Source organism: Cryptomeria japonica, chromosome 4, assembly GCF_030272615.1.
Source record: "Cryptomeria japonica chromosome 4, Sugi_1.0, whole genome shotgun sequence".
NCBI lineage: Eukaryota > Viridiplantae > Streptophyta > Pinopsida > Cupressales > Cupressaceae > Cryptomeria > Cryptomeria japonica.
The window spans coordinates 377,128,170-377,155,117 of NC_081408.1; the positions used below are offsets into that span (position 1 = coordinate 377,128,170).

Sequence of the window (26,948 nt, forward strand, 5' to 3'; positions counted from 1 at the left end):
GAGATGAACTGAAAGTTTGTAAAGACTATCATGACGAACACCAATAACACAAGCTGATTGAATACTTGAGTTCTTCTTCCATGCAAGTACTTTTCCATCAGCAAAAGCAACATGATAACCTTTGTCTTCTAATGCAGAAATAGAAATCAGATTCCTCTTAATACTAGGAACAAACAATACATCACTTAAACGAAGAGAAATACCAAAGTCCAACTGAAAAGAAGTAGAACCCACACCCTTCATAGAATAGCAAGCATCATCGCCAATGATAACTTGAAGATGAGAGTCTTTTTCTTTCAAGTTTGAAAGATGCTCACGATAACCAGTGATATGATGAGATGCTCCACTATCTATCAACCACGTATCACTGTTAGTAGGAACATTACTAGAAAGTGCAGAAATAATCAAGAATCCCTCAAAATTTTCACTTGACTCTCTTTGAGGAGAAGGATTCTCAACATTTGCAGCAGTTGCTTGAGGCTTTGACCTTGATACACAATCTTTGGGAAAGTGACCAAATTTGTCACATCTGAAGCACTGAATTCTAGAAAGGTCCTTCCTCTTTTTCTTGGCATTAGGGGTAGACTCAAAATTCTTATCTCTAAATCTTTTGAAGTTACCTTTCTTTCCTTTCCCCTTAGATGTGTGAGCAGCTAGCACGTGATCATCTTCATGATGAGATTTCCGACCATTGCCTCTAGCTTCTTGTCTGCATTCTTCCCGAATGCAATCTGCTCTCAATCTATCAAACTTAGGAAGTTCATCTCTTCCACCAATTCCTTGAATGAAGGATTCCCAAGAGTTGGGAAGTCCATTCATAGCTAGCATCACCAAGTCTTTATCAGCAAAAGTATCTCCAATTGCACTAAGCTGATCTTTTAACTTTGAAATTATCGTGAAATAAGAAGCAACAGATTCTCCTCTAGCCATTTTCACATGCTGCAGTTGACACCTCAGGGCTAGAGCTCTGCTAGTGTTGTTGAATTCATAAAGATCCTTTAGGGTCTGAAACATTTCCTTAGCTAAATCCAACTTAGAGATGATAGGAACCAGATGATCCTTAACAGAATCAATCAGAATTTTCTTAGCCATGGTCCTATTCTTTCTCCATTGAACTTTCTCTGCATCAACATAAGGTTCTTCTACATCTTTCGAGACATAGTCAAGGAGATCATTCTCTTCTAGAGTAATCATAATTCTAAATTTCCAAGAAGAGAAATTTGACAAACCATCTAGTCTATCTTCTACTTTCAATCCATTCACCATAATGAATGACTTAGAAAATCAACTGAAAGAAATAAGGTACTTCAAACAAGATTCTGGTTCTGGATTGATCTTCTAGACCCGCTTTGATACCATGTTAAATTTGAACCAAAATATATAAAAGAGATCACAAAATTTAAGAATAACAAGGACACAAAAGACTTATCCTGGGAAAACCCTCCACCTGAGGGTGAAAAACCCAGCCCACACAAATATGATCTTTATTTCTATCCCAGAAGTAATTACAAGTATCGACTCAGATTATCATCAATAAGTCGTGAAACACATATGATTCCCATTCAATAGAAAATATACACAACTTCAAGGGAATCGAACAATACACTTCAGATAATGACAAGTCTGAAATATACAACTCAGTACCTGATCAATCTCAATGATCAACACTCATGTATAATAGTAATTAACTTGCTCATACAGAACGATAACCCTGCATATAGAAAACAAACTGCTGAAAAGAAGAAGCTACACAAACATAGAAATACGATATATATAATATATCGAATAGCAATGGGAAAGACTCCACGCTGGCAGAGGAAAGGTCACGGACAACCATATAGACACATATACGCCATCGACAACCACATAGTCATTACACGAACAGCTAGGAGCATTCATATAAACGATAGAAGTATCTCGAATTTGAAACGAAAGCCAACAAAGCAAATAAGATGAAATAGGACTAACAAACGCCTTCAAAATCAATGTGATACATGAAGAGTAAGAGATATCGGCAGATAATAAGAAAACGCCAGATCATTTAGGCTTAGTCATCACACCGTAAAAGTATGAAAGGATATGCCAGCACGAACGCACATATTCTGAGCATACAAACAGGAAGAAGATCTATGTCGACGCTACATACTTCAACAAAAAAACATTTAAAAAGGAGTGTGAGGCATCCACAAGCCCTCCCTGCTCCCTTATGCAACCCTAATCAATAGACTCATGAGTAGTGACAAACTCTATCTATACATTGGAATGTTGATCTTGAAGATGTGAGATAAGTTGACTAGGATAAGGTGCAACAAGGATTAGTTGGGTCTCATTGGATGAGTCACTACTTGATATACAAAATGATTTAGAATCAGAGGGCTCATTTGATATTGATAGCCTAAATGAGTCATAGTTTTTCTTAGTACTAACGTTTTTATATTTAATCTTATTATGATCCCTTTTGTGCATTTTGTCATTGAATCATTTATGATTGTAGCCATTTGGCCTTTTGTCATAATAAAAATGTTGAACAATGAAATCAGAAATATCTTTTTTATTTTATTTGATGCTATACTTGAATTGATGAGCATGTTTTTGATTAAAGTAAATTAGTTTTGAATGGACCATAAACCTTGTACAACAACAATTATAGCATCAAAATAGACAAATACAACAAAATTACAGCAAGGCCGCAACACAAACCAACCACAAAGGGGTTTTAGAACCCGACCCCGGGACAATATACAAGAGAACCAGAACAACAACCAGCAGCAGAAAAGAAGAAAAAATCCTATTAGAACACACATGAACAAGAAAGGATTGGTCCGTTATAGTTGGTGTAGAGCTACAAAGGGGTTTTAGAACCCGACCCCAGGGCAATATACAAGAGAACCAGAACAACAACAGCCAGCAGAAAAGAAGAAAAATCCCATTAGAACACACATGAACAAGAAAGGATTGGTCTGTTATAGTTGGTGTAGAGCTTCAACCACCTCCAACTCCTCGTACATAGACTAGACTTCCTTGATGCATATCTTGTCCTTCCCTTTTTTAGCTTTACTTTGATTACCCATGCTTGGGATATATATATATATATATATATTTCAATTTTTTTTCATGTACATACACATGCACACAAACACTACTATCATACCCAAAATACATCTCCATTTGCTGCTATCCATTGTTGTCCTTGTCCTAGAAACTCAGTGGAACATACCTTTTTTTTTGTAATAAATTTATTTGAGCTTGTTTTTGCAGATTGCTTTGTGCTCTAACTATCAAACTGGAATTTCATTAAGGTCCAACCAATTTTTAGTTTCTTTTTGATGTTGCTTGTATAGCCTTGCAAGCTACTATAAGTGTGGGAAAGCCATTCTACCCCAAAGTAATAGCCAATTGGTGTTAGATTGTATATTGAATAATTGTTGAATTATTTCCACCCTCGTGAATTACAATAGGACTAGCTATGGATTTGTAATTCCCTTAAAGGAGGACAATAGCGTTGAAATACATACGATACTTGAAAAAATAGTTATGAACAGATGTACAAGTATAAGAATCCAGAATGAAATTTTTGCAAACTAGTAAAACTTAGAAAGTACTAAACTTCGAAGTTTGAAGTGAACATTACCAATTTAACTTTGAACAATGAAAATGTTGAATTCAAAATTTATATTATATTCAAGATTTTCTAATGATGAATACAATGAGTACTACGATAATTACAAATGTTCAAAATAACAAAATGGAGTGTAGTGAAGCATCTAATCATTCCTAAACTCTTTATCACTAGAATTGCTGGGGTCCAGATGGTTAAACTCCTTCAAACTAATACCAACCAGTCCTATTTGTGTAGCATTCTCATCAATTTGTGTTGGCTCCTTCAGATCTACATCCCATTGCGATACTAGACTCTCCTTGTACACAAGTGTCTTGTGGTCAATGAGACACAAGGTACTATGTACAACCACAAGCTTCTCTACTCTCCTAGAGGTAAGCTTATAACTCTTAAGGGAGTGGATGAAGCTATCAGTAGATTAGTTCCTCTCAGCAGTAGCAGAACTAGAAACTTGAGATAGGAAATGAATGGCTAGAGAGGTAGTTGAAGAAGTCAATCCGTGCATAGTCCACCACAAAATTGGGTCCTCATGTGCCATAGTTGCCCTATCCATCTTGGCCTCCTCAAAATAACCCGTAAGAGTGGCAAATTTTGTCCACTCAATATGAATGATGTCGAGCTCTACAAGATCGTACATCTTTTGGATGGCCTTCATGCACCTTGTCTTCACCTAGACATTTTCTATGGGTGTAATTCTACCAAGCTTTTGCACATACCACTTGGGGTTCAATGCATGCATGGGTAGCAATGTGCAAGGGAGTGTTGAGCTTCTCCCATCTTTGATGATTGATTGGCCGAATGTGCTCATTGTAGAATGCTAATGCTGGGTCCTTCTCTTGCAGCATTCATTTGGTCTAGCATAGAATCAATGCAATAATATACCTCTTCAAGGCTAGGTGCATTGGCATCTAAATATCTAATCACCTAGAAGATTGAAGTAATGATGGAGACAATATATTTTGCATCACCCCAAAAACATTACACTTCGCTACATCCTTCAACCTCTTCACTTGCTCTATCTTAGTCTTGGGCCATTGATTCCATTCTTCTATCATAAACATTAGTTGCAATGCCCCTTGCAACTCATGCATTCTCTCCAAGAGAATAAAATAGGATGCATATCTAGTCTTGATAGGTTTCAAGAATTCCATCTTAGAGAAGGTCTTGAAGAGTGCATGCGAAGTATGGTGGTTGCAGATAAACATCTTCACATCTCTAGGATCATTGCCCACTGCTTTGATCCAATCAATCTTTCCAATGTCCTTGAATGTGTTATTCATGGCATGCACACAACAAGGAGTCCACAAAATATGTCTATAAATTGCCTCAATTAACTTCATTGCAACTTTACACACATGGGCCACATTGGTCACTACTTGAACAACATTTTGTGGCCCAACCTCCTCTATAGCATCTTTGAGGATTTGAAACTGAAAATTGGCATTCATGATGCCTTGAACTATTAATTGCCTTAAGAAACAAGGGCCCTCTAAACCTGTAACCTTGATATTGATGAGTGGATGATGCCTAATGTCTGTCCACCCATCCATGACTATATTGCATCCATTTGTCACCTTGCATTCCTTCATTTTCTTTGTTGACATATTCATCTTGTAATAGTTCTTATCCAGGAATGTGGTCCTCAATTTTGTCTTCCATGGTGGCACATATGATGGTCTTGCCCTTGCTACCTTTTCCATCACCTCCTTATAATGAGTCCAAGCTTCATAGGATGGAATGGCATTGGAAAAGAGAATATGCTAATGGCATCACCCTCCTCATCCTTCTCTTGCACATTGAATAATTTTGCTATGGGTTAGGAGCATCACTTGTCATCTTGCATTTTCCCCTAACCTTTGATACCCTTGAACTAGAAGAAATTGGCATAGTGCAATCGGCATTTGCAAAGTAGTAGTAGTATGTAATATTCCCTTTAATTTTTTTCAAATTTTTTGAGTTACAACACCACAAGCATCCTTTAGGAACTTAGGATTAGTAAATGAAAATCAAAAACACTGCTGAAAGTAACCCTTCCACTCCAAGAGCCCAATATGGGAAGGTGAGAGCATACGGTGACAAGGGGATCGTTAGCTTCAATAATCAATTGGAAATTACAATGCTGGGCGGCAAGCCAACCCTTTTCACTTATTCAGCGGGAGATAGAGATTTCCATAGTATTTGGCGGTGCAACCAACCAAATTACAAAATCTAAGAAACTGAAATGAGCAACAATCACTCGACCACTTATCCAGTGGGAGGACTGAAAATGAAATTACAATCTACTCAACTGCTTATTCAGCGGGAGGACAGTGTTACAATAATAAAGAAAGGCGGCAAGCCAGCCTCTTCCACTTATTCAGTGGGTCCTTAGAAACAATCCAAAATAGATAGCTATTAGTACAACTAATCAGCTTTACAATGCACAATATGGATTTTCAAATTAAGAGATATCACTGTCCAAAGATAGGCGGCCAAGCCAGCCTCTTCCACTTATGCAGTGGGACTAAGAGTAAACAAGAAACTTGCTGTTAGTACTACTAACCAGCATTACAAACTAGATAAGAATGGTAAATCAAATGCTGATAACAAGTCCAACAGCTGCAAATAATAAGAGATATTCACTCCCAAACCAACATAGACCAAACACACCAAGAAAGCCCTCCACACTAACAACTTCGAATTTTGAAAATGCAAACCACACACTGGGAAAACGCAGACCAGCAAGCTAAGAACTCACTAAAATGCTCACAACTTAATCCACACTCAACGGAAAGACCTCAAAATGGATGCAAATGAAAGATGCAAGGAAGGCGATAAGATTAGAACCAACAAACTGCACCCAAAACCCCTAAATTAATATATGCACGCATTCCCAGACAGCCCAACATAGTACGTCCAAGGCAGAAGTCAATTTGCATTTTAAAAACAATCACTCAACATTAAGCACTACAAACTTACAAACTTTATCGCCTGGGGCATAGGAAAAGAACGAGCCACTACCCAGAAGGAGCTGACATACAAACAAAGAGTTATGAGCGAAAACATGCTACAGCCACACCAAACCAGCAACCTGAAAGCACACTAACAACACTCTAAAATCAGAAAACCACAAAAAATCTTCATCTTCGTTAAGCTCAATCTGCTCCTCTGGATGAGAAACAGTCATAAGTTCAGCTAGGCGCTATCTCTCAAGAACGAAACTGAAGGCACTAGGAGGTATGCATCCCTCGAAGCAAGAGTCTGACAGTATTGCGACAACACTTCGTTATCATAGCAAATGGATAGTCTCAAATGAAGGCCAAGGCTTTTATTTATAACCTTCTCCCAAATCGAACCTCCTTTTCCCTCCAATGTGGGACTAAACAATGACATTCAAATTCACTTTAATTTTCTTTCATTTCATCCCTTCACTAAGTCGTCCCATTTTGCCTAGACAAGACGCTTTATTAAAATGCAAATAACACATAATGTGAGCGCCCAACATATAATTGAGAAAATGACTTTAATATAACTTAAGCAATCCCTTTAATAAATCGTTCATATTGCCTTAAGTTATAATCCAACTTTAAACAACGTTTTCCAACAAATTGACCCCCTCAAGGCAACAAATATACTTCATAAAAATATCAATAAAGTGTGTTATGGCGTCCAAGGTAATAAGGTGAATTATTTGAGGCGTCCATCATGCCTTATAAATAATTCACTTATAAAATATTTTTCCTCAACCATGAAGTCGTGCAACATAAGCTCAAACTTGCCAAAATAGCTTCAAAAATGTTGGAAGACCAACTGCTCAAACGGACCTGCCGGAAATAGCCATCTGAGTTAGTCAACTCAAACCTTGCTAAAAATAGCATTGCTAAAAATAACACTTACTAAAAATAGCATACTGCTAAAAATGGTAAGTGTGTCTAAATGCATTTTAACCACATTCTGAGCAGCCGTCACAACTTACTAAATATAGTAAGTCCGGAAAAGTCTTCGGATTCGTTTGCCTGTCACACCATCGCGAGGCTCTCTGAAAACCCAAAAAAAACTTAGAAAAATAAGTTGTCTTCGCCCCCACTTACTAAAAATAGTAAGTTTGGAAAAGTCCTCAGATTCAGTTGCATGTCACACCATCACGAAGCTCTCTAAAAACCCACAAGGAATCCAGAATTAGAACTGTAAAATTCCAAAACACAAGCCACCAAAACTGCCAAAGTATCCTCCTAGAAAATAGGAAACCCTAATTTCTGCCTTTGATTGACCAATGGGTCTCGGAATTGGCCAACAGTCCCCAAAACCAACTAGAGGGGAAAAGGGAACATTACATAGTAGAACCTTATCTTTGATGACCCCTCGGCTTTAGAGACAAAGAAGCAAATGTAGGTGCATTGTCTTCACCACCAGGACCACTCCATAACTTACATATCTCAGCTCTATAGCCAAGTTTTTTGCCAAGGTCTCACTTACTTCTACACCACCTCCTCGTATATGATGGTGGGCTTTAACTCTGGGAATTCTACCTTGAATTCAAGCTTACAAAAGTGGCACCTCCACAACCTAGTGCCTCTAGATGCCCTAGGCTCATTTTGCAATTTGGTTGCATTTGTCTTAGAAGAGATTTAGGATCAAAGGGACCCTCAGAAATTTTTTCCAATATTATGGAAGGGCAATTCATGTTTTGTAGTAGCAATTGATCTAGTGGTATGGGTTTCACGATCACCCCTCTTTGTTTCTGCATTTTCATCATGATTAGATGCATAATCAAATTCAGTTTGAGCATCATCTTCAACTTCTAGAGGCTCAAGTTCAATCTCATTCTCACTCATGCCACGAGAACTCATAGTGACACTGCAATAAATGATATAAAATTTATAAGTTTATTTTTGAAGTAAAAATTCAAACTATGCATAATGCAAAGGATTAAGACACGAGGATTTTCTTTTTGTTTTTTTTACTTCAAGTTGTATGAAGCATAGAAGCAAACGATACACAAATAAAAATCTTTGTTCTTAATCTTTGTCAACCAAGGATTTCACTTTTGTTTTTCTTACTTTAGGTCACATGAAGCCCATAAGTAGAGGATACACAAAAGTTATAATCCTAGTTTGATAAAATAAAAACTTTGAACATATAAACCAAATAAAAGCAAATTGTAAAACTTAAAAAAATAAAAAATAAAAAATAAAAATATGACAGCTTTCTATTGTATAATTAATTATTTATTGTTTTGCAAAATTCAAAAATAAATTAATATATATTGAATTTAAACTTTAAAATTGAAATTTGCAACTTAGTATATGATTTTTTTCAATGTTGATGACAATATGTAGCCGTGTCTATGGATTCTATTAACATAAATGAGTATATTATCTATGTCTATGGGTTCTGCAATATAATGACAATATAGCCATGTCTATGAATTCTATTGACATAAAACGTGAAACTAATAAAAAAAATCAGTCATAGAATTCTATCTCTTGCTTGAAAAATGCTTGCAACTCAACACCATTGTAATGTCCCCACTTTGAAATAGAATTTAATAATAAAATTTAAATATTAAAAATTAAATTAATATATAAAAGAATATAATTAAATATAATTAATTAAAATTTAATTAAGTTAATGAATGGTCAAAAGACATGGAAGGAAAAGTTGTGACTTTTCAACAATGAGATATAAAAGGGAGAAGAGAACCTCATTTGAGAGGGGGGGGATAATTTGGAAATCAGAAGTGCACATCTGATTTAAATAAGAAGCGCACCTCTGATTTAAATAAGAAGTGCAGATCTGATAATAAAAGGTTATGTCCCTTTCAAAGGGCAGAAATAATGAAGAGTTGCACTCTTTCAAAAGGTGCTAATGGTGAAAGGGTCTGTCTCTTGCCAAAGGGCATGCATGATGAAGAGGTGTGACCTCTCCCTCACATTGAGAGATATAAAGGAAAGGAATCAAAGCATCCAGCAACATCACCATGGATTGGATCAGATCAGAATTGTTATTAAGTCACAAGCAGTAGCATCTTTGTTCTTGGTGGTATTGTAATATCCCCTTCTCCGCAGTGATAAGTTTAGCTGGCTGTTAGCCTAGTTTGGAGGCCCGTAGGCTAGTTGGGGGCAGAAATTAGGGTTTCCTATTTTCTAGGAGGATTCTTTGGTGTTTTCAGGGGGTATATTATGAGTTTGACAGTTTGGATTTTGTATTCCTTCTGGGTTTTCAGAGAGCTTTAGGATGGTTCAACATGCATTTGCATCGGGTGACTTTTTCCAGACTTACTATTTTTAGTAAGTGCGACGGCTGCTCAGAATGTGGTTAAAATCACTTTGGAAACACTTACTATTTTTAGCAGTATGCTATTTTTAGTAAGTACTATTTTTAGCAGGATGTCAGCAGGCCTGTTCAGATGGCTATTTTCGTCCGGTCAGTTTGAGCAGTTGGTCTTTTAGCATTTTTTGGTGCTATTCTTGGCAAGGATTTTGCAGCTTAGCTCAGTGGCTTTTTCTGGTATATTATTTTGGCAGGATCCTGTATTCACTCAGATGGCTATTTTTAGCAGTTCAATTCAGAGCCCCAACTCAATTCAGTTTGGTGATTTCCAGCACTCTAGTCTCCGGCTCAATTTGGCAATAATCAGTATTTGAGGAGAAGGTATTTTTAATATATTAATACCTTAGGCATGAGGTATTAATATTTGATTATTTTATGAATGGACGACTTAGGAAGGGAGAAAATATTAATTTTATCCTAAGTCTATTTGGGCGAAATTTGCATATGATTTCAAGGGGGTTGTCATGGTGTTAATAATTAAATTACAACTCAAGGCAGATGGGGCGATTTTCTAAGTATATTGCCTTAGTAATATTTTTTATTTGGAAGTCATAGTTGGGCGCCCACTTTACACTTTATTTTATGACACTTATATTTATTAAAAAGGGCGATTTTGGGTGAATGTGAATTGGGCAAACTTGTGCAAGGAAATGAAATGAAATGAATGCCAAATGTGGATGAAATGGAATGGAATTTGGTTTGGGCGTATTTGGAGTACATTTGAATTTGAATTTGGCTCGCAAAAAGTAATAAATAAGTGACTTGGGCTCTCATTTTGGTATCTCAGACAATTTACACCGTTATGCTGTTGGATTAACTCCAGACAATCTTCGAGGGTAAATACCTCCTAGGGCTCTTGACAGACTTTGAGTGTGAGACATCACTCCCAGCTGTGATTGGATCTTCTGAATGTGTGGTTCGATTTTAGTGTGCATTTTCAGATTTTCAGTGTGGTGTGGATTTCAGTGTTGCTGGTTTTTGGTGTGGTTGAAGCGAAGATTCGATTGTATCTCCCTACTTGTGCAATCGATTATTCTAGGTAATAGCTCATTGGAAGCGTATCTGGAGGGCGATCATTCTTCTACCTTGGCGTTTCATTTGGTGTTCTTTCTGATTTTTGGCAGCAAATCTAACTTTCCAGCTGGGCCGTACCATCTTTTGGCTGCCTTGGGTTGCGTGTTGGCTGTTTGTGGTGTTTGCGGTGCAGGTTTGAGTCTCTGGTTGCATCGCCGTAGTCTTAACTTTCATTTGCTTCCATTTTTGTGTCATTCGGAGTTGATTTGGAGAAGTTATGAGCATTTTGGGGTGTCCGTAGCTTGTTGGTTTGCGTGTTTTCTGTGCGTGTTATTGATTTTCAGAATTTCATAGTTGTGTGTTAGAAGAGCTTTTCGGTGTGAGTAGTCTAAGTTGGTTTGGGAGTGATTATCTATTATTGTTGCAACTGTTGGACTTGTTATCAACACTTGATTCTTCATTCTATATGATTTGTAATTCTGGTTTGTAGTACTAACAACAAAGTTATGTTATTTGTTAGTCCCACTGCATAAGTGGAAGAGGCTGTCTATGTCGCCTATCTTTGGGATAGTGATATTTCATGTATTGATAATCCATAATGTGCATTGTAAAGCTAGTTAGTAGTACTAACAACTATCTTTTGGATTATTGCTTGTAGCCCCATTGCGTAAGTGGAAGAGGTTGGCTTAGCCGCCTAATTTGAATATTTTGTAATACTGTCCTCCCGCTGCATAAGCGGTTTAGTTGATTGTAATTTTGTCCTCTTGCTGAATAAGCGGTGGAGTTGGTAGTAAATTTCATTTCTAGTCCTCCCGCTGCATAAGCGGTAGAGTGATTGTTCTTCAGTTTCTTGTATTATCCTTGGCTGGTTCACCGCCAAGTGATCTTCAATATTCTCCATATCCCGCTGAAAAGTGGAAGGGGCTGGCTTGTCACCCGAGCATTGTATTATTTCTAGTTATTTGAAGCTAACGATCCCCTCAACATCATATGCTCTCACCTTCCCATATTGGGCACTTGGTGATCAGAAAGTGGAAGGGTTACAACTTCAGCATTATTGTATCTTGATTTCCTAACCTTAGTGGGTTCTTGTTGTGATTGTAACTAGAAACAAATTGAAAAAATTGTTGGGGATATTATAGGTATCCATGGGGATGTGCTGAATATGTATGCCTAATACATGAAGCTTGATAATGTTGTTATGCAAAATTTAGTAGTAATATTAATATAGACTGCAATATGTATGACAGTCATACTTAATTTCATATATATTCATAATACATGAGAAGTTAGTATACTTATAGTCTGAATCATGTTATTATTGTCAGTATTTAAGAAGATGGGATTGAGTTGTTTCCATGAGGGGCAGTCTAAATCCAGCCAATAGGATGATTCCCAAGATAGGGTAGGTATTAGTGTCTCGTAAACCTTGAGGGCATAGTCCCAAGATAGGGTAAGGGCTTGGATCTGTAAACTTTGAGGGAGCCTATTGAGTTTGGTAACTAAGCGCTTGGCAACATAGTCATCTCCTCCTTCCTTAAAACTGGAGTAGTAACAAGGATTGAACTTTGCATTAAGAATTATGGATGATACAATTAATTATCTAATAATAGAATTAATTGCCTTGTATGGTGGATTGACAATTTATTCATGAATAATTGATAAATTATTTAAAACTATGGAATATCATAGATTTGATTTATGTAAAGGAAAGAGCTAAAAATAGAGTTGTCTCCTAATCAATTTAGTTTAAGTCACAAGTATATTGAAATAAATTAATTACTGTTATAATAGGCCTAAACTTAGTAGGGGACATTACAGCCACTCCTCTTCTTGCTCTTCCTAAACCCTCTTGCACTTCACTTTCACTGTTTCACCTGTACTTGCAGCTCTCATTCTCATACTCACACTATCAACTTCTTGCTGATTTTTTTTTTTGAGTTGAAATGAGGATAGCAGGGTGTTTTATAGAGTTTGTGGGGTTTAGGTGAAGTCCACAGACCATTAGGGTTTGGCCTTGTGCATGATTAAAAAAATTGCTTTTTGGCCGTCTAGCCATGGGAGATGCTTGGGCGTTTTCGACATCTTGGCGGCATCTTTGAGACAGTGGCTTGGTGGTGGGGCCATGGGGGAGGTTTCCTCCAAGTCCTTGCATCTTGGAGATGCCCCCGTCCCAAAATCATGAGTTTTTTTTTTTTTTGGGTGGGGGCATCCCCATGGAACACTTGTTCTAACCTATTCTCCACAAGTATCTCTTTGCCTTCTACCTTGCATATCTATTAATTACACGATTGAGTATTGCCATGTTTTATGTTCATTTACATTACTATCTATACATATTACATATAGCCTACTTACTTCCCACTTAGTATCTTTTTTATATCCTTTTGAGGATACACCATAGCTCACCCTCCTTTTGCATACATAATATTGTAATATTAGAATGTGTATGTGCAATTGCTTATCCTAGGATAGTTGTGTGCATAAGAATTCATCCTTACATTTCTTGTGCTATTGTGATAGGTTGAAGACACCCCTATTTGTGTGAGCCATGCTTTGTCAGACAACCTAAGATTGTTTCCATCTATGTGACATATGACTTCCCTTTTCCACATTGAGTGTGACCTAGAAGAAATAAATTGAAACAAATATAAAATGGAATAAAAATTAATCAGAAGAGGTTTTGATGAATTTGGGGTTAGTTAAGTAATCATTATTTTGTGAATCATTCCTTAGTCAAACAACTAATAATTGCCTCCATTTATATGGCCTATGACTACCTTTGTTCAAATAGAGTGCATCTACTAGGAAGATTTTTTTTGGAAACAAATATAGATGGAGTGAGAACTAACTAGAAGAGAAATTGATGCAACCAGAGTCAATAGAAGGGAACTAAAAAATTATTAAGAGATTTGAGGGTGGTTTGGGATGTGGTCGAAGTTGACTTTTCTTCATAGTAGTTTATGGATGCATTTATATACTCTTCCTGTTAGCCCAACCTTATGATGGTTCTTGCAACAATTGCTCAAATGGTTCGGTATGATTGGCCCCATTGTTGCTGGTTGAACCTTTGTAATGTCCCCTTTTCAATAAATTTATGTTGTGAACCAAAACTCCTTTCCCTTTTATTTTTGATAAGCTAAGCTTGGCTGATCTTATACATCTTGGTCTGACTTCTTTAAAGTACAAAGACTTTTGTGTCCAAAGTCTCGTGTGTGAGCATTTTGCTAGGATTTTGGAATATGCCACCCTAACATGCCTTTTAGCTAAATTTGGCTCCTTTCTTTTTCCTTATTGGAGTTTCAAACTCTTCCTTATTAGCATGCCCTCTCCCAATTCCTCGATTCTCATCTTGTGGCATACATTAAGTGGTATCTTGTAATATTCCCCTTAATTTTTTTTTGTTTTTAGCAATAAGAGTTGCAAGCAAACACCATAACCCGTTGAGGTTAGAGAAATAATCCAAATTGCTGAAAGGGAACCCTTCCACCTTTTGTTCACCAAGAGCCCAATCTGGGAGGGTGAGAGCATACGGTGTTCCGAGGATCGTTAGCACCATAAATCAAACTGAAATTACAATGCACGGGCAACAAGCCAGCCCCTTCTGCTTACCCAGCAGGATAAAAACCGAACTCTTGGTGGTAAACCAGCCAAGGGAAATAACAAGAAACTGAAACTCAATCACTCTACCGCGTATTTCAGCGGGAGGACATTACATTAAGCTATCACTCTACCACATATTTCAGCGGGAGGACAATTGCAAAAAACTTATCACTCGACCACTTATTCAGTGGGAGGAATGAGTACATAAACTGAATTACCAAGCAAGAAGGCGACTAAGCCAGCCTCTTCCACTTATGCAATGGGAATTACAAATAAGAATAGCAAGAATGATTGATCAGTACTACTGAAACAATCTTACAAAATAGAGATATGAGATAAGATAAGAAGCTTAATGCTGATCTCAAACAATCCATTATCAAAATCACACACCACTTGAACACTACTGCTGTTCTAATTTTGCAAGCTAGAAAACACACTATCCAACCACTACCAGAAACACTAAAACACTCATAACTTTCTCAAAACTAATCGGAATCACACCAAATAAAACGCAAATGACTAATATAACATAGGCAACCAATCCAATACCTCAATCTCGCAACTTGGAAGCCTTGAATGTGTTGCACACATCCCAAGGTAAGTCTGAAAATGGCGCTACAGAAGAAAACTTCAATTTGCAACCAAAAATTGTGATGACCACCAAAAGCCACGCCAAGATAGGAGAATGATTGTCTTCCCAATACGCTTCCAAAGAGCTGATACCCAGAACGATGCAATCACTTGGTCAGAGGTATGAACAAAATATGGTTTCAGCAACTCCGCAACCAACAACAAGGAAACACTCCAAAATCCACACAAAACTCTCCACAATTTGCAGAACACTCACGGACAACACTGGGAACTACATGAACACAACTAGGTACTATCTTCCAAGTAAGAAACCGAGACTTAGCTAGGAAGCCACACTTCGAAGCTCAGATTTTCAATCACCAAACCGGCAGCATAACAATGCAATTTCATAAGATACCAAAATGAGAGCCCAAGGCTCTTATATATAACTTCTTGCTCCACCAAATTCAAATGCAAATGCACACAAATACGCCCAAATTACATGTCCTCCAAGGCGCCCAACACATTTGAATTTAATTAAACATGTCCCCTCAAAATGGCGTCCACTTATTCTTAACTCCCTAGGCAAAGTTCAAACTTTTGGTAGGTGAACAACTCGCAATATTAAAACAATATAAACATGACATGTTTAATCACTCTCAACGCCACCTGACTAAGGGAAATAATAATATTAGTAGCATATATTTATCTTTTTCCGTAAGTCACCCAAAACACAATTAATCAGTAATAAAATAATAAAATATTAAACCTTAGGATAAGGAAATAATATTTAATTCAATAACTTATAACTCCGGTACTGATTAACATCAAAATCAAGGATGAAGCTGTGCGACGAAGACCACAAAACTGTGCTGAATCAGGACCCTGTCTGAGACTATTAAAAATAGAAACGCTCAATATTGCCACTTACTAAAAATAGTAAGTCATGAAATACTTCTCCGAAAATCATGATCTTCGCACCCAGAGGAAGAGCTTGGGAAGCTCAGTAAGACAGCATCATCCAAACAGCCAAACCCTAACTTACTAAAAATAGTAAGTTCTCATTTCATGTTATGCTACCCTAGAGCCCATGAAAAACCCAGAAGGAAACCACTAAAAATAGTAAGTTCTCACTTCATCAAAGAATCCGATGCATGTTATGCTACCCTGGAGCTCATGAAAAACCCAGGAGGAAACCATAGACAAAACTGAAGAATTCCCTCCCGATAAACCCTAAAAAGCTTGAGCAGAACTCCACAAAAGTTGGAAACCCTAATTCTCTTTACCAAATAGCCTACGGGTCTCTAGAATAGGACAATGGAACACTGAACTAATCATTGCGGAGAAGGGGACATTACATATCTCCATGAACTTCAACTTTTGTCCCTTTTTCCTTAATCCTCCTACCTACCTCTTTGCATAACATTGAGTGCCATTTATGGTGTGTTTTGAAGCCATAGCTTTCCAGAAGGGATTTTTCCCACCTAGGTGACAGTTTTTAGATTTATTGATTGGATATAATTGTATTTGAGGCATTGATGGTAAAAGACAACACTGCTCGATTTGTTGTGGTGGTTGCAACTCTAGCCCCTTGGTCATTGCAAATCTCAGCCGTTGTTCTGAGAGGGAACTAATCCATGGATCTTCATTATATCAAAGGTTGGATGTGTTCCTAGGAAGATTCATTCTATTATCGACATTGAATTTTGAACGAATACTGCTCAGAGCATGTTTTTGAAAGAGTTTAAAAATTTAAGGACGAAAACCCTTAGATTTGTAACGAGTAGAGGATGAAAACCTTTTGGTTTCTTGGGCACGAGGATGAAACCCTTTTGTACTTGGTAGGAAGACTTCACTTGGAGGTTGAGAGAGGAATCCATGGTTACGAACTTGATTTGTAGCATGTCAATATGAGTGGCAGACCCTTGTAAGCTTTTGTAGTGTCATTTTTAGTTTTGTTTGTTGCAGTTGCAGTTGATGTGCTCATTGTGATTGCCTTGTTTGTTGTGGTTGCAGCCATTGTTTCATGTTATCATTGTCATGTATTTGAATATAATATTCAGATTTTGTTGCTGGCCTAAAAGTTCTATAAAGATTACTCCTTATTTTGTTAAGTTTTGGGTTAATTAACATTATTATAAACCCATGAGAGAATGGGGATTTCGTTAATTTCTTGCAAATGTGTTAAAGCCAAAGTTATTGTCCAAGCTTAATATCTGGGTTTTTAGTAAGGAATTTTTTTGGGTTTATTAAAATTGGATTAAAAATAAATAAAACCTAAATTTATTGGCTTAAAATAATTGTTAGTATTATTTTAGTTGCATCAAAGCAGAAGATCTTGCCATCCTATAGGGTATCTTGATGATTTATGTTTCCATGTGACAGAGGGGCCATATACCAATGACAGGATGTAATGCCCAAAAATTAAATGTGAGACAACTTAATTTTTTTTTTTCAACTTTCAAGACATAATGCACGTAATGCGTGCTATTGGTATGCATGATACTCAAGAATTCCTATTTCTACATGCTAAGGGAGGATACAATCACACATAAGTGGTACCATTCCTTAGTATGATGATACACAGTGAGAGAAGTAGGCCAACTACATTTAAAGTCTACCCGTCCACACTTGCAGAACTGCATATCGGTTAATTGACTTAGATAAGAGGACTTTAAATTTACTACTTGCTTGAAATGTTAGAGACAAGGCTTAAAATCTTTGGAGAAACCCCTACGTTATTTTATCAGGAACAAATAATTCCTATGATCAGAAATCCATAAAGTTTAAGTTTGTGCAATGGAAAAATTGAAGTCTTTTGAACAAGGATTGAATATCTGATTACATGCAATCTGAAGTGTCCTTTAAACTTTTTTAAAACAAGATCCTTACGTTTCTTGTAAATATCTATTAATTTTTTGGAAAACTAGGACTAAAATTTTATGTAAATAGAGTTACTGTGAAAACAAAAATGAACTCTTTATGCAAAACTAACTGTTTAATTTGGAAATATGCAGTGGAGGTCCCAAATCGAGCATTTATTCTTAATTGGGTCTTTGCTGACGGACCTCCAGGGAATGCTAAGGTGTATGACAATAATAATTATCAAGATTTTCATGCCGTTGTACCAAAATCTATCCCAGAAGAACTCTTTTGGGCCGAAGAAGAAAACTTTGTTTTTTTGAGGCTTCAGCAGGAGAGACAAAAAAATGAGGATGCAGCTCGTAGAAAGGTTAATCCTGAAAGTAATAAAATAATGCTTCAATTGATAACATAGCATGTATGAATCATATGCAGGAAATGTACTTAGGTAATGCTTGTAAATTATCTACCGTTTTATATCAATATTCACATGGTAATGAAGGCATTGGGAGCTCTAATGCCATTCTTATTTGATTTGAAGATAACATATTGATCACACATTTGACCTTTGTTTTATAAATCTACGTTCTGACCTAAAATGAGTTTAAACTGCAGGCTGAGAAAATGCAACGTTTAAAAGCTGAAATGAAGCAGAAAACTAAAAAACGGTTTTTGGAGTCTCAAAAGCACATATTCTACACAGAACCTATGGAAGTTCAAGCTGGGAAATCTGCTGTAGTCTTCTACAATCCATCAAATACTGTTTTGAATGGCAAAGCTGAAGTATGGATTCGGTGCTCTTTCAATCGCTGGACACATCGGCTAGGGTCTCTTCAGCCCCAGAAAATGGTCTCTGTTGACAACAGCTCCCATCTGAAAGCAAATGGTTGGTTTATATTTCTGATTTGAGAGCCCTCTAGAAGTGATGTTGAGACTCACTGCTCATGTGAATTAAACAAAATTTTGTAGTTTTAGAATTATAATTATGGAATTTACTGTAAAGTTTAAACAGAGAATGCATATTCAGTGTATGCTGCCAAGTAGCAGAAACATTATATTTGGGATTCATTAAGGACACTGCGAGGGTTGCAACTGATTTTAACTAACGTACAAGGTCTTTTCTTCAAGCTGTTTTCAGAATGTGTGAAAGAACAACTTGTTACAGGGGACTGCTCAAATTGTTGTACTTAGGAATTTTAAATTATTGTATTCTAAGGATTGATGCATGATCAAAATTAAAATGTCATCATAGAAAATATTGACAAAGATTTAGGCTACAAGAGTAGTTTTCAAATTCCTTTTGTAGCAATAAGATAAATTAGGTTAATTTTGAAATAAATGTCTGCTGGTTCCCAGCTTCATGCCCCTGCATTTTTCAAAATGGATGACCTGGAGGACTTGGGTTTATCACATTTGCATTGATTATTTTGGAGAACAGGGCGATCTAGGCTATTGACAATCCTTGCCACACTTCAGATTTTTTGAGGCTTTCTGGGGTGTCCCTAAGGTTCAATAAAGGGGAAATAAACTCAAGTAGCTGAAGAATCTGCAAGTAAATTGGACCTTCTCACTGTCAGGATTACCAATTTACTGTCACTAACATGCCTGTGCACCAATTTACCTTGTATTTGCAGATCAGAACCTTAATTCAGCAGAAAGAAAGATTTCTAACATCACCCTAGTCATATGAGGTCCCTAAGAGAGATGCAGATTTACTTGAATATTAAATTATAATTTGTTTAAGTAGATTAATGGCTCAGTTGCATTGAAACTCTTACTATGTAGGAAAGAAAACATGTCATGAAAGCTTTGATTAGGTTGGTACTTGGCAGACAGACACCTAATCCATTTGGTAAAATATTATTAAAGTCACAAGATGATCAAGAAGATCTACAACTAATGCACTTATACTAGGCATCACACTACATTGGATCTCTATGAATTCAAAATGAACATTACTAACATTCACATTCATCTTATTTTCATGTTAACAGAAACATCAAGTCAAGGAAAAACATTGTCTGGACTGAAATTGATCCAAATGTTACAGTGTATCGATATAATTTTTTTTTTCAATAAATCTCAAGAAGTCTTTTCTGCAGTTTAGCTTTTCAAGAAGAATGACTAATTATAATTCATTACTTGATCAACAATACAGCCCAAGGGTAACAAGCATAGCATAATGTACCTTGGATAGTAGTACTGCTAGTGGCTTCATCTTGCACTTTAATGTAATTGTACACTCCATTGAATAAGTTGAGTAGCTGTTCCTGTTATAATTGCACTTAAATGAATATGCGAGAATTGATTGTGATTTGTGTAATTGCATTCCGCTGAATAAGTGAGAAGTGCTGTGATTTGTATAACTACATTCTGTTAAATAAGCGAGAGGTGGCTGTGTTTGTTGTAATTGCGCTCTGTTGAATAAGTGAGAAGTGCTTGTGCTTATTGTAATTGCACGCTTCTCTGGATAAGTGTAGAAGTGTTTTCTTTCGTTTCTTACATCAAGCACATTCCACTGAAGAAGTGTTGACATGACTGGCTATGCCACTTAGTATGCTTAGTTGATGATATTACTTCATATTACTACATCATAGATAATTAGGTGTGGTCCTATACACTATATGCTCTCACCTTGCACATCTCGGGAATTGGGTGATTAAAAACTAAAAAGTGATAAGGACATTACATCATAGCTTTAATTTATTTGTTTCAAAAAAATTTGGGGTAGTTATTGCAGAAGATGAAAGGATGTCTTAGCAGTTAAACTAAATGCAAACAATCACCTTTTGTTGATTCCTACCCTTTTTTTTTCCAAAAATGTTTCATAGCAGCTGTGCAAAACAAGTTTGGGACTATTAGAGCTGTTTGACATTAACAAAGAGTTGGAGTTAACAAAATGTCCACATTTTCTAGGAGAGTGATTGAAGCTAGAGGTGAAAATGGTATATTATGCAAAGATTTGTTTACCCAATGAGTACTTGCTAGAAAATATTGCTTTTGAGTACTCGTGCCAAAACCTTGGTGCTGAGTTTATAAAAAAAATGCAGTGTCATTTTCAGAAAAAACTGTCAAAAATCGTCTATCCTTACCAAAATTGCATTTAGAAATACATAGCCAACATTTTGAGTTAAAAAATTGCCACAATTTTTTATTTTTCCTTTCATTTTTCTAGGACAATTGACAAACTTGATGAATGGTGATGATGAGGGCATGATTTCCATAAGTTTAGTAATATACATGTTTTTAAAGAATATTTTAAGAAATTTACTTTTTAATGTTTGATAATTTTGTTGAGATTTCCTAAGTTGTAGGTTTTGAAATTGTTTGGGTCAATTGAGTAATTGTTGAATCATAAGTTTTTAAACTACGGTGCAAAGTAACACCATTCAATGTGAGTCATTGAAAGTTTTAGAGCTTCTTGAATTAATCACCTCTCCTTGAGAAGCAATAGACCACATTGTGACAAGTTGTATAAGATGTGAAAAGTTGTTTGCAACTTAAGCTTTTTCAAACTATCTTCCTTGAGAAGGTCCCCGACTTGTTTTATTGATTTGGTAGAGAGGAATCTTATGACTTCTATTGTATTTGAATCAAGTGCCAACAATATGATCCTTCTTTGGCTACAGTGCGACAACTAAGATGGATCCTTGCTAGCTGAAGTTCTTTTCGAACATGTAGTGTGTCCAACAAGGCTGGGAGGTAATGATACAAAATTTAAGTTGGTAGATTCAACTTGAGGGCATTATCTCCAACTTTATTAGTGACAGTGAATGAGCTATATGAAAGAGGACAATTCCTTTGGTAATATCTAGAGGGTCTTTCTTTTGCAAATGAAGCCATACTCTAATGCCAACCTGAAAGGTGTTTTGCATTAGATGTCGATCATGGTGCTGCTTGTATTTAGCATTAGAATCCTTCAGCTCAAACATATATTTGTTTTCTGAAAAATCTATGCTACCATGCTACTAGTTGGAATAAAAAAGAATAAGTGGAATGACAAATCATACTTACAAACAATATACAAAGCTTATAAAGAATAACACTTTTATTCTATAGGTAGCGTTGAGTACAATGCTTGGTAGTACAATGAAGACTTGTCAGAAAATTAATGTTCTTACCCCTTTAGTGGTAATACTATTTGCAGGACTAAGAATTGTTAGTTATGACACAATTGTTTGTGTAACTTTTCATAACAACAATGTAATGTACACTACTTAAGATGGTAGTTGATAACAACATAATGAAATTGTACAACCTATTTATTAATGATAACATATAACTATCTACATTTATCCCCTACAAAAAGAAGTTGGAGTCCCATCCAACACAACTCATAATTAAAATGAAGAAAAGGAGACTTGAAAATCAAGAAGTTAGAGAAGAAGACAATCTTGAAGGACATCTACCCCATCTAAACCCGAATAGATGGTCCTACTTGACCCAATTAGATCTCATCCTTTCCAAGGTAGTTTGAAGTGTGTACAATTTCTCTTTGTGTTGCTTAAGGTGATGCTTTGCTATGATCTTCAATTCACTAGATCTTTTGAGCATATGCATAGCCTCTTGGAGCTTTCCATTGAAGGGACCATGTTGAGACTTTATTTTCTCTAGCTTAGACACCCTAGTCTTTAGTTGAGTCAATTATTGATTGTATGTAGTAACTATACAAGCCACCATCAACAATATATAGGGGACAAAACTATAAATTGTGAAAATCTAGATGTGTTGTGTGGAAGCAACATTAACAATAAGTCAAAGATGATAAACATTGAATACAGAAAGAAGAATTAGAAAAATATTAGAATAGGAACATAAAATCTTTAGTTTGTGTACCTGTCTACTATGAGATTTGAGATCTAGCTATTATATACTACTTGTGATACAACATGTTGCAAAGAGTGGGAGGCTAAAGAAATGTATGGGGGGTGAAATAGTTGAGCGCCCACTCGACTCTTCATCTTTTAGTAGCTAGGCTAAATGTATGTAATGTTGATTTTGGATTGAGAGGCATTGCCCCACAACCTAAAGGGGTGTTGCCTCTAGATCCCATGAGAGGAATCTCTCGAGTCGCTAGGGGGCTTTGCCCCTCTAAGGATGAAGGCAACAACATTGTTAGCAATTTACCATACTACTTTTTTCCCCATATTAATAGTATTTAACATAGACTCAGCATAGACTTTGCAAATTGAAAAAACCATTAAATATGGGGATTTTTTAGGATTTAAAACTTGTATCATGCACCTTTTAATAAGTAAACTTTAAAGATACAATAAACTAATCAAACAGAAGATACTTTGATCACATACACCAGTATAAATTGATCATGAGTATAAAAGTGGGATTTAGTTGAAGGAAACAACACACACACACACACACACAAAACTCATGGATTATGAAATCCATGACATCAAAACAAATATCAAAATTAAAAGTATAGGTTTATGGCTCAGAGGGGCTTGCATCACTCGTCCCAACATCCATATGTGTATGGCAAGTCCTATGTGAGTGTTTGAGATGGGTCTTTGATGATGATGTTGCCATGATATTTGCTTGTGTTCTAGTGACACCAACATCCAAGGAGTTTGTTCATTCTCTATCCTCCTTTGCCATGGTTACCACCTTTGCATCCATATCCACTTGGGAAACCCATGCATGGTCTTCCTTGTTGAAGACATGATCTTTAACCTTGGCGATCCAATTTGATTATGGATTGACCTCCTAATGTGAGATAAGTCTGCCTAAGATTTGTCTATGACAAAGGTGAAGGTTGTAGTGAATATAGACATTATCATTCAACTTTTGCACCAGCAACTTGTTGCGTTTCTTGGAGTGAATGTGCCAAAACATACCCTAATTACACTTGCATTTTGAAGCATTGCATGGTTGGATCAAGACATGAATTGCAATCCTTTGAAGAGTGGACACCTTAGTGCCCACCTTTCCCACTATGCATCTAAAATGAGAAAAGAAACTCAATCTCATTGTCGAACCTTGAGTTTTAAGTTCAACATTAATGTAATAAAAGAGATTTTAAAAAAAATTTAAACTTAAATTGCACTTTTAATAGACTTACCTTGTTGCAGTTTCGTTTTAGTTGTCTTGCATATGTCTTGTGCAAAGAGGCCCCTTTGTGCAAGTTTGTAGATCTTAATCTCAAATGTTATCTTCACTCGAAGCTGAGAATTCAATACTATCCACTCTATGAGTGTGTAGAACCCACACAAAACCTCCTCATTGGCCTTGAAGTTTGGACAAAAGTGGAATGCAGATTTAGGAAATAAGAAGTTGAATGTAGTAGGAAGGTGCCATTGCTGATCAATGATGTCCCATATAGGATGATACTTATGCTCACCCCAACATAAATGGATCTGATGCTCTCCTTGGCCCTATTCACACCCTTATATATGCAGGCCATTGCAGGCTTCTCCACATCAACAACCTCTATGATCTCCTTTGTCAAAAGCCAAAAGTATGCTCACAAAAGATTCAATCAACCATGTCAACCCTTGCATTGATCATAGCGTATGATGACGTAGACCCACTCCTCACTAATAAATATGTGCTCAAAAGTAGCATTGATAAAATTTGTTACAAAGTGGGTTATTCATGGATGAACCAATCTCATTAGGTTGATGACCCAAGTATGGCTGTATATGTATGTGCAAATATTTTTATCATGCTCTACACATTATTTGATTTATAGGATTTTGCCAAGATCCTCTAATATGAGGTCATGGCAATGAGCAAGACTAGGAGTCTAGAATAAGGATGGGTGCTTATCCATGAGAAGTCTATTTGGAACAACATAATTTGCTGCATTATTTGTAACTTTTTTTATAACATTTTGCTCACATGCCTTGGCCAAGACCCCCACCAAATCACGATTTTTGTATTCTTCAAGAACTAATAGATTTCAGGAAAACTATGCCACTTGAGAAAGGAACAATGAAATTTTAAATGCTAATGCTATTTAGCAAAGTAATAATTAAAGGTCTGAAATCACTAAATCAATGGGTTTAAGGAAGTACAAGCACTTAAGGAAGAAACAATGAAATTTAATAAGTTCAATTTCTTCCATCTATCCAGCTATTGGTCATGATGGTGCAACCCTTCTTTCATGTTTCACACTGTTCATTAATTATGCCATTCATATCAACCGCCTTTTGGGTCAAAATGAAGCCTTTTATCTCCTCATCATTAGGGGATTTGAACCTCACCCTATGAATAGTAATGTCATCTATCATATTTTCTCAATAAGAGACTTTAAAGAAATAAAAATAAGCAAATTAAGTATTATAAAAGTTTAAAATTTAAATTCTACAAGTACAACTACAAACCCCTAAATTCAAAATTCATGAGACAAAGAAACCAAATTATATATACTTATAAACAAAAACAATAATTAATTATTTGGTAACGTGAAATGAAATGGCACAATAAAACCAAATGTTTCCAATTGTACTCCTTGCCACATCATGTTTGTCCTTCCAACCCATGCTTTCAAATGGTTGGGAACTTGGAATAGTGCATGGCATGATATATGAATCTAGTTTAGATCCACGAACTCTAGGCCCAACATTAGTACTACCGCTACCACTCAAAGATCTAGGAATTGAAGGAACTGAAGAAAAAGAGTCTTCAAGAATGGCTGCCATCTTTGTTTCTTGCCCTTTTTATAGCTCTTTTTGTTTCTAAAAAGTCTTTAATTGACCTTGTACTCCACGTACAACTTCAAGAGGTGCATTTGGCAACACTCCAACATCTCATCATGGTATTTGTGCAAGGTGATATTTCAATTAGTTAATGCTCCTCCAAGCATTTTTGTTTTGCGATGTACACAAGTTATCTCCTCCTATTTTGTCCCAGGGATGGCATGTTTTCAACAAGGGTCTCTTCTAATTGGGGTTTGCAATAAATATAAATAAATAAATTAATATTTACAATTTAGTTAAATTAAGATAATAAACTAGAAAAAAAATAAAAACATTTAGCTTTTCAGCCATAAAATAGAAAAAAATTACAAAAAATGATAAGGGTTTGCTCATAAAAAATGATAGCTAGGTTTTCTTGTTTGTTTTATGAATCTTTAAAAAAAGGACAAAATACAAATGAAATTGGAAAAAAAAAAAATTCAAAAGAGAAAATTACCTTTTCAAACTTAAGATTGATGGAGGTCTGCTCCAAATAACTATAGGCTCTCTGAAATGCTCAATAGGATCCTTTAGATGCATGGAGGGCTGCTACAAACTTTCCCAAATGGCATTCAATGATCAATCAATAATTCTTTCTCAACTTGTGTGTTTGTTTTTCTTCAATGGAATGTAATTTTTGCTCCAATGCTTTTTTTCTTCTTCTCCTTGTGCTTGCAAATGGAATGAGTATGTTTTTAGAGTGTAGAATTAAGTGATCAGATTTGATGTTTTTTATTGGTTTTGTTTTATTCTTTTGAGTCTTCGTAGCAATACTTGGTAAGATTGGCAAGATTGGATAGACTTGTTGGTTACCTGATTTGTTAGTTCCCAAGACCCATTTTGGTTTGCCCGCCTCTAGACTTGTAGAATCTCGGTGAGTTTGGGCGAGTCTTGTAACATTGGTTTTTTCAATGGACTTTAATGTTTTGTTCTAAAAGTGTTTGGAACCTTGATAAAGCTAATGATGAAGATTTGCATAAGATTTAGTGCATGTATAGGTGGCACCTTGAATAGCAGTAGTTTTGAGTGCATTAAGGGTAGAAAGCAATTGCGTCAACATAGTTTTGGGTTGAACCTGAATGCTGAACCTTGGACCCTTCGACCTTGAACATTGAACCCTGAACCCTGAACTCTAAACCTTGAACACTAGACCCTGGACCCCAAAACAGCATTGAGCAATCTTGTGTGTGCATAATTTTTAGGATTTGGTCTGATTTATCATTTTATCATTTGAGCTGACTTTGTTAGGGAGTGGGAATTCTGAATGCAGAACA

General features: G+C 36.2%; 1 protein-coding gene across 2 annotated transcripts in view; it reads left to right on the plus strand.

Annotated features, from left to right (window-relative positions):
• The window catches only part of LOC131047484 (starch synthase 3, chloroplastic/amyloplastic), a 302,898-nt gene that overhangs the window by 8,808 nt on the left and 267,142 nt on the right, over window positions 1–26,948 (plus strand). For both annotated transcript variants that reach the window (XM_057981392.2, XM_057981391.2), the window contains exons 4-5: window positions 18,136–18,350; window positions 18,596–18,866. In XM_057981392.2, coding sequence (XP_057837375.2) covers window positions 18,136–18,350; window positions 18,596–18,866 — 486 coding nt within the window. The remainder of the gene's footprint in view (window positions 1–18,135; window positions 18,351–18,595; window positions 18,867–26,948) is intronic.